The sequence below is a fragment of the Macaca mulatta genome, chromosome 11 (genome assembly GCF_049350105.2).
Source record: "Macaca mulatta isolate MMU2019108-1 chromosome 11, T2T-MMU8v2.0, whole genome shotgun sequence".
NCBI classification, from domain to species: Eukaryota; Metazoa; Chordata; class Mammalia; order Primates; family Cercopithecidae; genus Macaca; species Macaca mulatta.
Window position 1 is genome coordinate 89,602,934 of NC_133416.1, and position 17,274 is coordinate 89,620,207.

At 35.4% G+C, this 17,274-nt stretch overlaps 1 protein-coding gene across 5 annotated transcripts in view; it reads left to right on the plus strand.

Moving 5' to 3' along the window:
* METTL25 (methyltransferase like 25) overlaps nucleotides 1–16,872 on the plus strand; it is a 122,280-nt gene extending 105,408 nt beyond the window's left edge. For 3 of the 5 annotated variants that reach the window (XR_013400684.1, XM_077953212.1, XM_015152359.3), the window contains 3 exons: nucleotides 14,243–14,317; nucleotides 14,889–14,960; nucleotides 16,565–16,872. Coding sequence is in view for 4 of the 5 variants with exons in the window: in XM_077953212.1 (XP_077809338.1) it covers nucleotides 14,243–14,317; nucleotides 14,889–14,960; nucleotides 16,565–16,657 (240 nt within the window). In the remaining variant the exon portion in view is untranslated. Of the gene's footprint in view, nucleotides 1–1,348; nucleotides 2,479–14,242; nucleotides 14,318–14,888; nucleotides 14,961–16,564 lie in introns of those variants that run through there. The other 2 variants (XM_077953213.1, XM_015152358.3) reach the window with 1 other exon arrangement.
* Nucleotides 16,873–17,274: the final 402 nt, after the last annotated feature.

Consider the following 17,274-nt stretch of genomic DNA (forward strand, 5'->3'; position numbering starts at 1 on the left):
TGGAGGCTCAGTGTGGACAACTTTAGGAATTAAAAACTACAGAGGGAACCACTCGTAAGGGACCACCCACACCTTTGTGAGTTTTACCTTAATGAGCTCAACCTGGTTTTAGAGAATAATAGAGAAAAAAATTCCCTCTTGCTTCCATCAAGGGGAGAAGAAAAATATTTTTGAAATACACCAGAGCATTCTACTCTTCTGAATACTTTCTTATGAATAGTTTCTCAGAAGAAACTATATAATCAGAACTTAACCTGCTAGTGTTTTATCAGAGCCTAACTCACCTGAGGGAAGGAGAATACCTAGCTTCAGCCAACTCTAACATTCCATGGGGGAGAAAGAAAATATCCAACTCCAGCCTACTCTAGCCATCCTGTGCCACCCAAGAAAGGGTAAAAATACTGAGAAGCACTGATAAAGTTTGTAGTACAGAGACACAGGCTCACTAAAAGACTGAGACATAATTATAGGACTACAAACCATTGAAAATCATTTCCCCTCCCCTCACACGTTGCTATCATATCACTAAGGGCTTATTTACAGCAGCTGCTTTTACCCAGTACTTTATATCTGGCTATCTAGAAAATTACAAAGCATACTAGAAGACAACACAGAATGAAGAGACAGAGCAAATATCAGAACCAAATTCAGATATGGCAAAGATGTTAGAATTGTCAGACCAGGAATTTAAAACAATAATGAGTTCTAATGGACAAAGTAGATAGCCTGCAAGAACAAAGTGAAAATGTAAGGGAATAGATTGAAATTTTTAAAAAGAACTAAAAGGAAATGCTAAAGATCAAAAATACTGTCACAGTAGCCAGCCATGGTGGCTTACACCTGTAATCCCAACACTTTGTATGGCCAAGACAGGAGGATTATTTGAGCCCAGGAGTTTGAGACTAGCCTGAGCAACATGGTAAGATTCCATCTCAGCAAAACATTCAGAAATTAGCTAGTGTGGTGGCATGCACCTCTAGTTCCAGCTACTTGGGCAGCTGAGGCAGGTGGTTTGCTTGAGCCCAGGAGTTGCAGGCTGCAGTGAGCTATGCTTGTGCCACTACACTTCAGCCTGGATAACAGAGCAAGACTCTGTCTCCAAGAAAAGAAAAACAACAACAACAAAATACTGGTATAGAAATGAAGAATGTTTTTGATGGGCTTATTATTAGGCTGAACACACCTGAGGAAAGAATTGCTGAATTTGAGGATCTATCAATAGAAAACTTGAAAACTAAAAAGCAAAAAGCCCATATGTTTCAAGCTTAGGAAGATCAGTTATGTACAAAATGACATCATACCTAAAAGTAATAAACATACTGAGTGACCTTTGCTCTATTTATTCCAGAAGATCACAGTGATACTAATCTTTGGATAACTTCCTCTATCAACCTGAGAATATCAGGAACACTTCAGCTTCCTTGCCACTGGCTTTGTCTTCCTTGACTTTTTTGACAGGATCTGCTGATGCCTTCACCTTCACATCCACTTACTTTAGTTCTTAAGTCAATTATGTCCTAACCAAGAACCTTCAGTCCCACCATCAGGTGGTGAGAACTACCTCAGTTACTAACCCATCTTCTCATCACATATGATGTGGGGAGGGTCTCTGAACAACTGTGTCTGTAATCCACTCATCCAACCCATACTCTAAAAGTTACAGTATATGGTCCTCCTTTGCTTATCTAGACCCCCCTTATATAGATTTACTTTAAAAAACAAATTGAATGAATAAATACATGGAGGAGAAGAGACAAATGTCCTATGGAAAAGAGTTCCAAATAATTTATGTAGATATTTCCTCCTCAAGGAGATACAGCAAAACTCCCCATTCTTTAAGTGTGGCCTGTGCATAGTGACTTTTTTCCAAAGAAAAAACGTGAAGGGGGGAAAACGTGAAGGGGGGAAAACGTGAAGGGGGGAAAAAGAGGAACTTTCCAGTGAAGAACCTGACAAACAGAATCTCAGCCAAGTAATCAAGGTCAACATGAACAGTGATAATTCATGTTGATAGTATGTACTCTTGTTATAAGGTGAGGAATATGGTACTTTATTCTTATGGTTCTTTCAAAAGCCTATCCCCACTCTATTTATGAGAAAAGTATCTGACAAACCCTGGTGGAGAAACATTCTACAAAATACCTGACCAGTACTTCTCAAAACTGTCAAGGTCTGCAAATCAAGACAAGTTTGAGAAACTGTCAAAGCCAAGAGGACTAATTGCAGTGTGGGTTCCCTGGATGGGATTCTAGACCTGGAAAAGGACATTAAATAAAAACTCAGGAAATTTGAATATAATGTGGACTTTAGTTAATAATAATGTATCAATACTGGTTCACTAATTATAACAAATATACCATATTGTAAAATGTTAACAATAGGAGAAAATAGTATATAGTATATGGAAATTCTCTGTCCTATTTTCAAAATTTCTGTAATACAAAACTGTTATAAAATATATTTATTTTTTAGAAACAACATGAGATAATTAATGTTTACCAAACCTTTGCTTTGTGCCAGGCACTGTGCTAAAAGTTTTGTTTATATTATCTCATTGAATACTACGGATGGCCATATGAAATAAGTGATATTATTATTGTTTTGTAGATGAGGAAATTGAGACACAGGTTAAGTGGATTTCTTTAGCCCAAAATCTAGGAAACTGGGGAGGAAGGATTCTAATCCAGGCTGTTTAACTCTAGAACTCATGCTTCTGTTTGTCATAACTTATTAACAGACACTGAGCACAAGAATGCTTGTTTGGCATTTTTCCAAAATTAGCAATCATCAGGCAAACAATAAACCTACGAGAAAAAAATAAAGAGAAAATTCATGCTTGTCAACAGACAAAATAAATGTATTTCTAAAACAGATTAAGGAATTAAAGTTTGAAATAAAAGCAGAAGAAAATCAAGGAATGATGAATTGTACTAAAGAGTTAAAGAAGATTTGCTTGTATCCAGGACTTTAATTCGTGAAAGTCTGGCTGATAGGATGAAACTGGTCAAATGTATGAAACATTTTGGATACTAAGACATGTACTGTCTAATGCATAGAATATATTAGAGTTAAAATCACTGTCAACAAACTACAAGGAAAGTGGGAAGAAAAAAGAAAAAAAAACTCTAAAGCACCTGAGCATGATTTCTTATATACTGTCTCCCACTCCAGTTTCTCTTTAGGACTGGATATCTTCCTCTAGGTGATTCAGAGCCCACTAAGTAGCCCTACTAGGGCCCTACTGCACAACTTAACTCATGCTAGTTCCTTTTTCTAGAGACTAAGAGTTGAGCAGTATGGAGCAATGGCATTCATGACCAGTACTTTCAGCTGCCATTCAGTGTGCGCACTCAGTTTTTAAGTTTACATGTTTGTTCTTGCATAAGGATGATCTATAACAGGCAGTGCTTCCATTCGAATGCCTTCCTTTTATCTTCAGGAAGTTGAAGAGGCTCTCATTGGCTTTAACACTTAGTAATGATGTCTATGATATGAGACCATGAATATACAGTGCTATAGACTGCTAGAACTTAATTCTCTTATCTAGCTATAATTTCGTATTCTTTAACAAATCTTTCCCTATACCCCACTTCACCCTACCCTTCCAAGCCTCTGGAATCCTCTGTACTATATTTTATTTCTATGAGATTAATGTTTTTTCCAGCTTCTGCATATGAGTGAGAACATATTATGTTTAACATTCTGATTCTGGCTTATTTCATTTAACATAATGTATACACATAAATATACATGTCTATAACATGAGACTATGAATATACTTCTGACATCTGTCTTTAAGGTGTATATATACAGCTTAAATGAGATACTCTCTTCATTTTAAAATTTTCTTTTATTATTATTATTATAATACTTTAAGTTCTAGGGTACATGTGCATAACGTGCAGGTTTGTTACATATGTATACTTGTGCCATGTTGGTGTGCTGCACCCATCAACTCATCAGCACCCATCAACTCGTCATTTACATCAGGTATATAATCTCTGTAATCTAATGAGCCTAATTTTTAAGCATTTAATTTAAAAAGTTGATTAAAGCATGAAATCACTCTTTAAGCACTGAATTTTTCACTTAAAAACACATGAATACAGTCATTCCTTGCTGTCCTCAAGGGATTGGTTCCAGAACTCCCATGGATATCCAAATCCATGGATGCTCCAGTCCCTAGTGTCACAGTATTTGTATAGAACCTATGCATATCCTTCTGTATACTTTAGATAATCTCTAGACTACATATAATACCTAATACAGTGTAAATGCTATGTAAGTAGTTATACTGTATTGTTTTTTATTTTTTAAATGGACAAATAATAATTGTACATATTTATGATATACATAGTGATGTTGCAATATATATTGTGTATAGTGATTAGACCAGGATGATTAGCATATCCATCATCTCAAACATTTATCATTCCTTTGTTTTGGGGACATTCAGGATCCTCCTTCTAGCTATTTGAAACTACATAGCATATTATTGTTAACTATAGTCATCCTACAATGCTATAGACCACTAGAACTTAATCCTCTTATCTAGTCATAATTTTATATTCTTTAACAAATCACTCTCTATAATGCACTTCCCCCTACCCTTCCAAGCCTCTGGAATCCTCTGTACTACATTTTACTTCCACGAGATTAGCTTTTTTTTTCCCCCCAGCTTCTGCATCTGAGTGAGAAGATACTATGTTTTTAACATTCTGATCCTGGGTTATTTCACTTAACCTAATGTTCTACAGTTCTACACATGTTGCCAGGAATTAAGGATTTCAATGTTATTTATGGCCAAATCATATTTCATTGTTTCATACCACATATTTCATTTATACATACCACATTTTCTTTGTCCCTGTTAATCTGTTGATGGACACCTAGGTTGATTCTATATCTTGGCTGTCATAGATGGTGTTAAGTAAACATAGGGATGCAGATGTCTCTTTGATGCATTGATTTCTTTTCCTTTGGGTAAATGTCCAGTAGTGGGATTGCTGGATCATATGATAGTTCCATTTATAGTTCTTTCAGGAACCTCTATCCTCTTCTCCATAGTGGCTATACTAGTTTACATTCTCACCAACAGAGTATGGGAGTTCCTTTTTCTCTGCATCCTTGCCAACGTTTGTCATTTTTTATCTTTTTCATAATAGCCATCCTAACTGGGTGAGATGATACCTCATTGTGGTTCTGATTTGCATTTCCCCGATGATTAGTGATGTTGAGCATTTTTTTTCTATATTTTTTGGCCATTTGTATGTTTTCTTTTGAGAAATGTCAGCTCAGATTATTTGGCCTTTTTTTCCTTGGATGTTTGGGTTTGTTGTTGTTGTTGTTGTTGTTGTTTTGCTGTTGAGATATTTGAGTTCCTTGTATATTCTGGATATTAATTCTAGGTTGGATGAAGAGTTTACAGATATTTTCTCCTAGTCTGTAGATTGTCTTGTTCCCTCTGATGATTGTTTTGTTTGCTCTGCAGAAGCTTTTTTAGTTTCATATAATCCTCTTTGCTTATTTTTGCTTTAGTTGCCTGTGCTTTTGAGGTCTTACTCAAAAATATTTTCCCAGAGCAATATCCTGAAGCATTTCAATGCCCTGTGTTTTCTCCTAGTAGTTTTGTTGTTTTGGGTCTTATATTTAGGTCTTGGGATCCATTCTGAGTTGATTTTTGTATAGGATGAGAGGTGAGGTGTCTAGTTTAATTCCTGAGCATATGGATATTCAGTTTTCCCAGCAACATTTATGGAAGTGATTATTCTTTCCCCAATGTATATTCTTGACATCTTTGTCAAAAATTAGCTGATTTTGGTGGACACATGGATTTATTTCTGGGTTCTCTGTTCTATTGCATTTGTCTGTGTTTCTGTTTTTATGCCAGTATCATGTTGTGTTGGTTATTACAGCTTTGTAGAACATTTTGATGTCTAGTAGTGTGACGCTTCCAGCTTTGTTCTTGTGGTTCAAGATTGCTTTGGCTATTCTGGATCTTTTGTAACTCCATACAGATTTTAATACTTTTTTTTTTCTAATTCTGTGTAGAATGTCATTGGTATTTCAATAGGGATTGCATTGAACCTGTACATTGCTTTGGGTAGTATGGTCATTTTAATATTATTAATGCTTTGGATCCATGAGCATGGGATGTTTCTCCATTTGTTTCTATCCACTTCAGTTTCTTCAGTGTTTTGTTGTTTTCCTTGTAGAGGTCTTTTACCTCCTTGGTTAAATTTATTCATATATATTTTATTTCCTTTATGACTATTGTAAATGGAATTGACTTCTTAATTTTGTAATCCAGTTCATTTTGTATGGAAATGCAATAATTGTTGTATGTTGATTTTATGTTCTGCAATTTTACTAAATTTGTTTATTAATTCTAAGACTTTTTTTTGGTAGAATCTTTAGATTTTTCTATATATAAGATCATATCATCTGGAAACAGGGATAATTTTACTTTCTCCTTTCCAACTTGGATGTCCTTTATTTCTTTTTCTTGCCTAATTGCTCTGATTAGAACTTCCAGTACTTTGTTGCATGCGCGTGGTAAGACTGGGCATCTTTGCCTTGTTAAAGTTCTTAGAGGAAAAACTTTCAGTTTTCCCCCTTTCAGTATGATGTTAGCTATGGAATTGTCATATATGGCCTTTATTATGTTGAGGCATGTTTCTTCCATGTCAAGGTTGTTGAAAGCTTTTATCATGGATGGATGTTGAATTTTATCAAATGCTTTTTCTACATCTATTGAGATAATACTACAGTTTTTATCCTTCATTCTGTTGATGTCATGTCACATTTATTGCTTTGTGTATGTTGAACCAGCCATGCATTCCTGAGATATATCTCACTTGATCATAGTGTGTTATCTTTGATATTCTGTTGGATTCAGTTTGCTAGTATTTTGTTGATTATTTTTGTGTTTAATGTTTGTCAGAGGTTTTGACCTGTAGTTTTATGTTTTTATTGTTGTGTCCTTATCTGCTTTTGGTATCAGTGTTATGCCGGCCTCGTATAATGAGTTGGTAAGAATTCCCTACACTTTAATTTTTTAAATGTGTATTTCTGTCTTGGTGTTTCTCACTTTTTTGGATGTCAACATTAACATAAAGTATTTCTACATCATATGGAAGATGCTGCAACTGCATATGGTTTTGTTGAGAGACCTTCTGTATTAGTCTGTTCTCACCCTGCTATAAAGAACTGCCCAAGACTGGGTAATTTATAAAGGAAAAAGGTTTAATTCACTCACATTTCCTCAGGGCTGGGGAGTCTTCAGGAAACTTAAGATCCGTTGCAGAAGGGGAAACAAACACATCCTTCTTCACACCCCAATAGGAAGGAGAAGAATGAGAGCTGAGCAAAGAGGGGAGCCCCTTATAAAACCATCAGATCTCATGAGAACTTACTATCATGAAAATAGCATGGGAGAAACTGCCCCCATGATTCAATTACCTCCCACCAGGTCCCTCCCAGGACATGTGGGGATTATGGGAACTGCAATTCAAAATGAGATTTGGATGGGGACACAGCCAAACCATACCACCTTCTAATTGGAGCTTTGCAGAGTGCAGGTGAAAGACAAGTGCATGCAGAAGATATCTATATTATTGAGGTTAATCTTTATGTCATAGATTAAAGTGGTGCTCTTTGAGGTTTATGCCCATGACTGCAGAAGACAGTGACCAGATACTACCATGTCAGACATATTTTAAACTCCAGGATTATTTTTCTATGTCAGTTTCATCTAGCATTTCAACATGTCAGTGGTATCGGGTAGAGTGAGTCTCTAGCTCAAAACTCTGTGTAGTCAGCCTCATTGTTAATATAGTTCTCATTTTTTATACTAAAACTGACTCAATCCTTCTGATCATTGCAGAGTTCCCTTTCCAACATGAACACTTTAGAATTGTATGTTCTCTTTAGACTCCACAAATCCTGTGTCCCTCAAGGAGAATAATCACTGACAATGTAGGAAATGAAATTCTATCTTGGCCACCAAAGCTGTTGAGAAGAAAGAAATAGGACTTAAAAAAACTGATTTGAGACTATTTGAAAGAAATTCATGATTATTTCTTATTTCTATATTATAACTCCAAATGTTACATTTCTTAGGTTCCTCCAAGGGTTCCCAATGAACCCAGGTTTTTATTTCATCCATGGAAATAAAATAGGAGTTAGTCTCATTTGACTATAACAGGTGTGTTTATTTTCTCATGGCTCTGGAAATATGATGCATTCAGTACTTGATCCCTGGATCAGGGTAGCTATTTTACCAGTCAAAAGAAGCTGAGTATTTTACCTGTCAAAAGAAGTGAGTATGGACCAAGTAGACACTACAAGGAGAAAATCATTTGCCACGTGATTAAACACTTTTATGCTGTTTCTACTAAAATGCTAGGCACTACAGTAAACAATGCTAGGCACTACGGTAAACAACCATCAGGCTCTCTGAACTAATTTTTACCGGGCAGAAGTGAAAAGACAGGGCAGAAATGAAAGGGAAAAGAGGAAAGAATAGGAAAAGAAAAAAAAAAAGACTTTCTGCCTTAGAAAAGTTACATTGCAAGTATTATAGTGTTTGAAACTCTCACTAGTTTCAACCCAAATTCTAAACTTGTAAATGCCTTCAAACCACTTATATATTTAAAATTGTTTCAGAAAGTTGAAGGGTCTTTTTCATATCAAATCAATTATGGTATTATTTTTCACAATTCAATTGTGAGGCTTATTGTAAAGATATCTTCAGTTATCAGTATAATTGTTGAGAAGTTGAGAAATATAGATTTGCAAGGGCTAGATTTGTCAGAAAAGAAACATTTCTACATGAACAGTTAAGGCTGGGTATTAATTTTGACTTCAATTTAAGTAAACCCTGAATAATTCATGCTTGGGGTTTAGAGGTGCTCCCACCATAATGGTCTAGGAGGACAAGAGGCTTGCTTTCAAAGGGCACATTTTCAATACTGTTCTGCAGAGGTCTAAGAAATTAATAGATCCTTTGAATGAAGGTCCTATGGGAAAATAAAATTGTGACTCATGGTATTTCAGATTTTCTAAATGAGACCAGCCTGATCTGACCTAAATGTTTTTTTCATACTACAGTGTTTTCTTTTTCTTAAATTGATGCAACATGCATAAATACCTTGGAATTTGAAATTAAAACTCAGATTTGTAGCTTCTCTGAAAAGACTAGGCTAGCTTAGACTGCATTCCTGTGTGGTCAGGGCCCCACTAGATGGGGCCACATTCTCTAGCCCTGCCTCCTCACTTTTGTTACCTATCTGGTGCCTACAGGGCTTTCAGTTTATGGCACCTGCCCTATTCTCCATACCCTTCCTGGCTATTTATTATGCATGGTAAAGCCTCTGGGAATATGGTTGGCTTTGTTTAACACAGCATTGCCCAAACTTGTTTGAACACATGAGCACAGTGACTAGTAGCATTCTGTGAAACAGAATATATAGGGTCTTAGGATACCAAACTGGATTAAGAATAGGGTGAGAGTTCTAATCCTAACTCTTAGCAGTAACATCATATGACATTAGGGCATGATGTTCTTTATGTCTAAATCTTTTTCATCTATTAGATGTAATCATTTCCATACCAACTATGTCATACGATGATAACTCCAATAAAATGTTACTTGTGAAAACACTACAGATTCTGAAGCAGTTTGGAGAACTTACTTAAAAATACTATAGAAATGCAAAGTATTTTCTCAGTAAATAATTTCAATGGTGTTATATTCATAAGTCTCTTGGGTATCTTTTTAATACTTTATTTTTGAAAAAGTTGATGAGAAATTTTGCTGCCCTCTTATACTACAAAAAAATTTGTCAGTAACTGAGAGAGATAATAGATAAGAGGGAGAAAGGGGTAGAATTTACTTAATATGAATTTTTCCTATAAATATATTAATCTTATAGATTGCATTGAGTTTTGTTTTTTGTTTTTGATTCTTTGAGATGCAGTTGAGATTCCATTACCTACAATCTGTCTTGGGACATTGGGACATTGGAGTAATTAAGACTGTATATTTAAACTTAAGAAATTTTTCACATCTTTAAGAAGTAGCAGAGCCAGTTGTTCACTTATGTCTATAAAGATGAAATAATTTTGTGAGTACATGAAAGTGTGAGGAACTCTTAGTGGTTGTCTAGGTTCATTTGTGCACTCATCAGTAAAATGTTTTGTCTTTTTCATTTTGAAAAAAATTGTTCTGCTAGGTCTATTCTGTTATTGAAGCTCTCAATTGTATTTTTTATTTCATTCCTTGAATTATTCAGCTGTGGGATTTCAATTTGGTTCTTTTTTATATCTATCTCTTTAATTTATCATTCTGGATTTCATTGACTTATCTATTTGTACTGAGTCTTCTTAAGATTATTATTTTTGAATTATTTTCTCTGGCATTTTGTGTCTTTCCTTATAGTTTGGTTCCACTACTAGAAGATTATTGTGTTCCTTTGGAGGTGTCATGTTTCCTTGCTTTTTCATGTTTGATGTTTCCCTGCATTGGTTTCTATGCACTTGGTGGAAAAGTCACATCATCCAATTTTATAGAGTAGGTTTCATAAGGAAAGGCTTACTCATATGAATGGGTTTGGGGATATTAGTAGGGTGGGGTACATTGGCTGTGGTCCTAGGTGGATGCAGTAGTGCAGTGTCCACATAGATTGTTCAGATGCAGTTCATGCTAGTGGCACTCATGAGTGTCTCAGTGGCCTAGGCTGAGAGAGTTTGTGGACAGTGGTGGGGCAGCTTTGCTAGGGGTGGCCTCACTGCGCTGTTTCTCAGGTTGGGGGTGCATGCCTGCATATGATGGGTCAGCCAGCTTGGAGCTGGCACTGGGGTTCTGGGGAGTTACTCTGGCTGGAAGCGCATATACACAGTTGTTCAGTCAGCTTGGGGTGGGACTGCAAAGAGCTGCCCGCAGGGCTGTTTCTCAAGGCCTGGGACAGGGGTGCAAGGCTGTTCAACTGACCCTAGGGCATGTCGGCCAGGTCTGTCCTGGGGAGGGCTGCTTCTCAAGCCTGGAATGTAGGCACACAGCTACTCGGCTTGCTTGGAGGCTTGTATAATGGGGATGGTCCCCAGAGCTATTTCTCAGGCCTGTGTCATAGGCCCACAGCTGCTCAGTGAGCCTGGGTGATTGCCCTCTAGGGGCAGACTGTGGGACTGTCTTTCTCAGACCCTGATTGAGTGCATTGGACCTTTGGGTAGCTCAGGGGGTGTGGCACCACAGGGCTGTTTGTACATCCTTGGGTGTGGGTGTGTAGTACTTCACCTGGCCCCAGAGCATGTCAGTTGTTTGGAGGCTTCACGGCCTCTCCCCTCAGGAGAGGGCATGCAGCAATTTTGCCAGTTCAAGGGTAGGTTTACACTAGACAGGACTGCCAGACTGTTTTTGTGTCTAGAAGTGAGTTGGTTTCTCTGCTGTGTAGGACCAGAGTGACAGCCAATCCTGGACCCAGGCCCCATGCAGCTTAGGTTGTGGCAGTCAACCACCCATATGGGCTTGGTGGAATGAAGATAGAGCCCCAGTGGTGTAGAGGTAGTGTCACTGACTTTCAGAGCAGGGTGCACTCCTGATGTTACTCTGGTCTTAAGATGGCTCTGTGCTGTAGAAGCTTGGCATACAAGGCTAAGTGGGGGTGGGGAGTGCACGCATTGTACTCCTCATCTAGGACAATGCAGCTGTGAGGGTTCCTGGAAGCTCCCAAACTGGGCTCACTACTTACGAGGACTATGAGATTCTCCTGTAGAAAGGATGGTAAGTGTTTGTTATGGCAGTAGGGGCTGGTAGCATTCTTCTGCTTACTTTTTCCCTGTAACAGGAAGTTTCTGCTGATTTGGGGCAGATCTCGTCCAATCAGAGAAGATGGAGCTACAGAGGCTAGGTGTGTCCAAACTGCCCACCTGGACTTCTAATCACCACAGGTGCATCTCCACTTCCCTGCTGTACTCCAGTGCTCTCCATTCAACACTCCAGTCAAATCTCATCTGTATATTCATTGCCTTGTGTCTTTATTGTATGGGGTGACTGGCATCAGGCATCTGTAGTCAGTTGTCGTGCTGATGTCACTTTGCATTGTTATTTTGTGTGTGTGTGTGTGTGGATATTTCTGATCTGCAGATGACTGAGTCTGTGGGTACAGAACCTGCAGTTAGAGAAGGCCAACTGTATACTTCTTATGCACTTGTAAGAACAAGGCCATTTTTGGTTTGATTTGGTTTGGGTTTTTTTGCACACAGGTTTGCATATGGTTTCACTGTTTGGAGTTCTCCCTTGGCTTTTTTGCATCAAACATACTTACAATGCCTAGTCTATAATATCTAGTTTTGGATCTCCTAAAACAACAAACTTTTTTTTAAACATTAGAGTAAAAAGGTGTTCTCACCTTTTCTCTCCAGAATACACTCAAAAGCAGCAAACAGAATGAGAAAGAGAAACAAAACTCTCTTTGTCAATATCAGAAAGAATTTGAAATCTTAAACTATGTATATTACAAAGTATAATGAAGGTAAAAGAGGGATGCAGAAAGATGTCAAGAGGAAATGCCCACGGTTACAGATCTCAGACAAAATCAACAGAACATATTTCTCTAAAATGTCTTATCCTGAGGAACAAAATCAACAATCTCTAGTTTGAAACAAATATAACTGATGACCAGCATGGTGCTTCCCAATTTAGCACAAAAGAAAACAAAGAAAATGGAGCACCCAAAAAATCATGTTGAAGAAATACGTTTTTAGGGAGCAAGTTAGGGAAGATTATGAGTTCTGAGTTACCTTACAACTGCTGATCTTCAGATGATAGAGGAGAGAACTAAAGAGTGTAATTCAACACACACAATTTTGTGAGATGAGAGTTTTTGCTGCCTTGAAGTTCAGGCCTGGGTTTAGTCCAACATATTCTTCTGCAAAAGTTTGCTCCAGCAGGGACTCATTTGATTCAGAAAATGGCAAACTTTTGAAAAGGAGGGGGAGTGTGTAATCTGCATGGGTTCTGTACAAAGGGGAGAGTTTTTCTGGAAGGCTTCACAAGAAATTGAATGAGACAAAGCCTTACTTTCCACTACCCTTTATAGTTTTTTAAATTCAAAAGAAATTTAGTACAATAGTAAAAAAAAAAAAAAAAAAAGGAATTTGAAAAAATAATAAATTTATTTAACCATTTGCAAATAAACCTGACTACAAGTCTTTTCAGATTTTCACTCGTTTTATCCAGCCTTTCATTTGTGCTAACCACATCTAATTGACAATTTCTTTTGGTAACTCTGCTTTATCAGGCCTTTCACAAAGGCATTCAACTTATAGAATCAATTTTTCCTGCTGCTTTCATATTTCATTTGTTATGTAATACTTATTTACATGATAGGTTGAGTATTCCTTATCTAAAACGCTTGGGACCAGAAGTGTTTCAGATTTCAGATTTTTTTTTTTAATATTTACCTTATATACTTACCATTTGAGCATCCCTAATCTGAAGTGCTCCAGTGATCATTTCCTTTGAAAGTCATGTTGTCACCCAAAAAGCTTCAGATTTTGGAGCATTTCAGATTTTGGATTAAGGATACTCAACCTGTATGTTATGACAATAATGTAACTGGCATAGCAAGTTTAGAAATAAATACAATTGACTCAGTAACAAAGCTGATCTAGCAGTAGCAAAAGCACAATTGAACTAGAGAGTGGCCTGCTGAATACAAGAGTTCAACATACTGTACGTATTTTAGAAAAAAAAGAAAAAGAAAGAAAAGTAATTCTCTCTGATGGACTTGTCAAGTGGATGTTAGAAGAAACTACCTTAAGTATGAACATATGCCATTGTGTTTCTCTCGCCTTTGAATTTTGCTCAAAGATGTCTTGTTTTAAATAGAGTGTTGTAAAATTTAATTTTAGTCAAAAAATGTTTGAGCTCCTCCTGTATGCCCAAAGCATAATAACAAATGAAAGTCAACATTTCCTTATTAGTTGTTGAAATTAAATAATATTAATGGAATGTTACTGGTGGTTTTATTTATGATGTGCTGCATAACCTCTATCAGTGTAAAAGTTTTAAGTAATTTAGAGTTATCTTGACTTGCTTCATGAATATCCTTAGAGCAAGTTCTTCAGACACCTAAGTTGTATTAAATTGATGTCATGTTGATTTTACTTTAGGATATGTTTGACAAGGAAAAATATTTTTAAACTATTGTTAAATTTATTGTTGTTTTTTATCTTGAAGCTGCCAGAAAAAATTATAATGAACTACTACGAGAAGTATAAGCCTCGAATGAATGAGCTGGAAGCTTTTAATATGGTAAATCTCAGAGTTAAGCATATTGAATTGGATATATTGCTAGACTTGAATAGGGTCCAATTAAATTTTATTGTGGGCCAAGCAATCTATGGTGTTTTTCTCTTACTGTAGAAAAACTGTTTTGGATCATTTCCTATTTCAGGACTATATTAGGTGTCAGTAATGTAATAAAGAGAACACATGGTAGATTTCTCTTTAAAAAGTATTATAAATGCACAAAAAGTTTCAGAGTTCTTTGAACACATATTGGTCCCAATGCAGTTATTTCACAAGCATTCCTTTTAATGAATTTCATTCTTAGTACCCCTTTAAAAGCTTTCTATCACGTATGATTGCTTGTTGGAGTCTACCTCACAGTCACTTAAAGGACATTCTTTTCCTATTATTAAAGAAAAACTTTTGATCTCTGAAGTATTCATTTTCTGAAGTTGTGCATGGGTATTGGAGATTCAGCCTATATAAACTTCTGTAGATGCATTTACTTAAACATAGGTTTAAGGAAATAAACTAGTCTTTTCTTTTTCTTTTTTTTAAGTACCACCAACCTACCTATCTAATTTTTTTATTATAGTTGAAAGTTGTTCTGGCTCCCTGTATAGAGACTTTGATTCTTCTGGATCGACTTTGTTACCTGAAAGAGCAGGTAAATTATGTTATTTTAAAATACATAACAAATATTTTATTAAATACAGTAATATAGAGCCACTTATATCTAGGATAAGAGTCACATAAAACTAGTAAGAAAATTTTTCTCATTACATTTTCATAGTTTAAATGTTCATTCCATCTCTTTTTAAACATATAAACATATGTACAACAGATGTTTTCAGCAAGGCTGCTATAATAAAGTTTACATTCTTTTAATTGTATGGTAATTACTATACATAGGCAGTGAACATAAACCACTATATATGAAATATTGTATAGCTGAAATTAATAAAGGCCTGACATAAAAGATATTGTAAATACATTTCATTTTGTACGAATTTGTCTTTTAATTCACTTTTGGAGTGTTGGCCATATGGATTCTGCAGAATAGAAACTTCTTTCTGATCAAGGAAGATTCCTTCTGTTTTTTCACAATTTGTCTATGGTAAATGACAAAAATACTGTCTTTCGGGTTGTCTTTAAGGAAAATATTTTTTGCAGATTCTACTATGAGCTATGGTCAAAACAGTTTCGTGAACTTTTTAAATTTAACCCATTCATGGATTCACCGAGTGTTTCTGCTGTAGACTCTTTAACAGTTTTATTTTGTCATATGGGAAGCTTTACTTTCCTATTTTGATAATTGGAACAAATGCTGATTGGAACAAATGGATATTTTAAAATGTTTGCTTTGTTCTAATTTGTATTTTTATGGAGAAAGGCAATTTTTAAATATGTAAATAATGATGTACTTTCCTAAGCTGCCAGCTAACTTCAAATCACAGGAAAGCTTTGGTTCCTAAGTTAGTGGGTGATAAAATCAGTACCTATTTTACTAGATTCTCACATCCCTTTTCAAAACAATCTCCAATGACCTATGTACAAGAGGTAAGCAAAACAATATGCACAAAGATTAATAGGTTGTTATGAAATTATAGAAATTATAGAAATGTTATATTTAATATTTCAATCAATATCTTATAAAATAATGCACATTTATGTTAAAAAATTTAAAATACAGGGTATATAATAAAGAAAATTAAGAGTAGTCATAATCCTACCTTTTATTTAATAGCTCCAACTATTAAATTTTTAATACATTTAAGGAATCTCTCAAATATATGTGGTTATGTATATATATGTATATATATATACGTGCACATTATTTGTACTTCAATTAAATTTACAATAAAATTATAAATGCAGTTTTACATCTAATTTATTTTATTTTGTTCAGAATTTCCCACCATATTAAATGTACTAGAAAGTGAACATTTAATCATAAAATAATTTATTTAACTAATATTCATTTGTGATTGGCCACTTCCAGTTTTTCACAACCGTAGCAAAGAATAAACTTGGAGTTCACTCTCTATGTACATCCTTGTTTCCTCAGCATAAATTTTCTTGAAGGTGTAATTGTGAATGTTAATTTTAACAAAGAATAAGAATTTTCTGTGAAGCACCTTCACAGAAGAGAACACATGGTAGATTTCTTTGTTTTTATGTATTTTTTATATTACAATATATAATCCGACTCATCTCTCATTTTTTTCTTCAACAAATGGTTGTATTTCTAAATCACTTATCAATTTGCAGGAAGATATTGTGTGGTCTGCTCTTGTGAAGTTGTTTGATCCTGTGAAATCTCCCAGATGTTACGCTGTTATTGCTCTGAAGAAGCAGCAATGATTTCCATTGAAGCAAATTATTAGATGTATTTCTCTATGAGACCTGTTGCTGAGATTGCTTTTCTAAACATGTATGTCCTGTTATATAAAAATGTTTAAATGATTGCTATATATTTTAAATAATAAAATAATGACTAACAATAGAAGGTTATAATCCCTTTTTCCATTGTCAAAGCATGCATTAATAAAATAAGAACCTGTGATAATAATATAAAACGCTTGACCTACATTCCTGAGTTAGTACATCAGTAGAACATTGTAATCTATGTCTTAATTCCTGTTCAATATTTAAGACCCCTTATATTTGCTACAAATCACATTTTGATTTATTGAATTAAATACCGATAAGAAGTAAAGGTACCTGGTGCTGAAGATCATTTGCAATTTCTTCCACATTTTAGAAGAGTTTTTCTGTTTTACCAGGGGGGAAAATTCTGCACTTATAGGGAAGAAATACCCAGGAACAAGGTCAGAAATTTAAAAGTGCCTCATTTAAAGCACATTTTACACTGGGTTTTAATCTAAGTACATGGGATAATTCCCTTAAAGAAAGTTGTATCTTATAAGTAAGATATTCTCTTTAGGGATTCGTGAGGCAATTCATCTTGCTAAAATAAA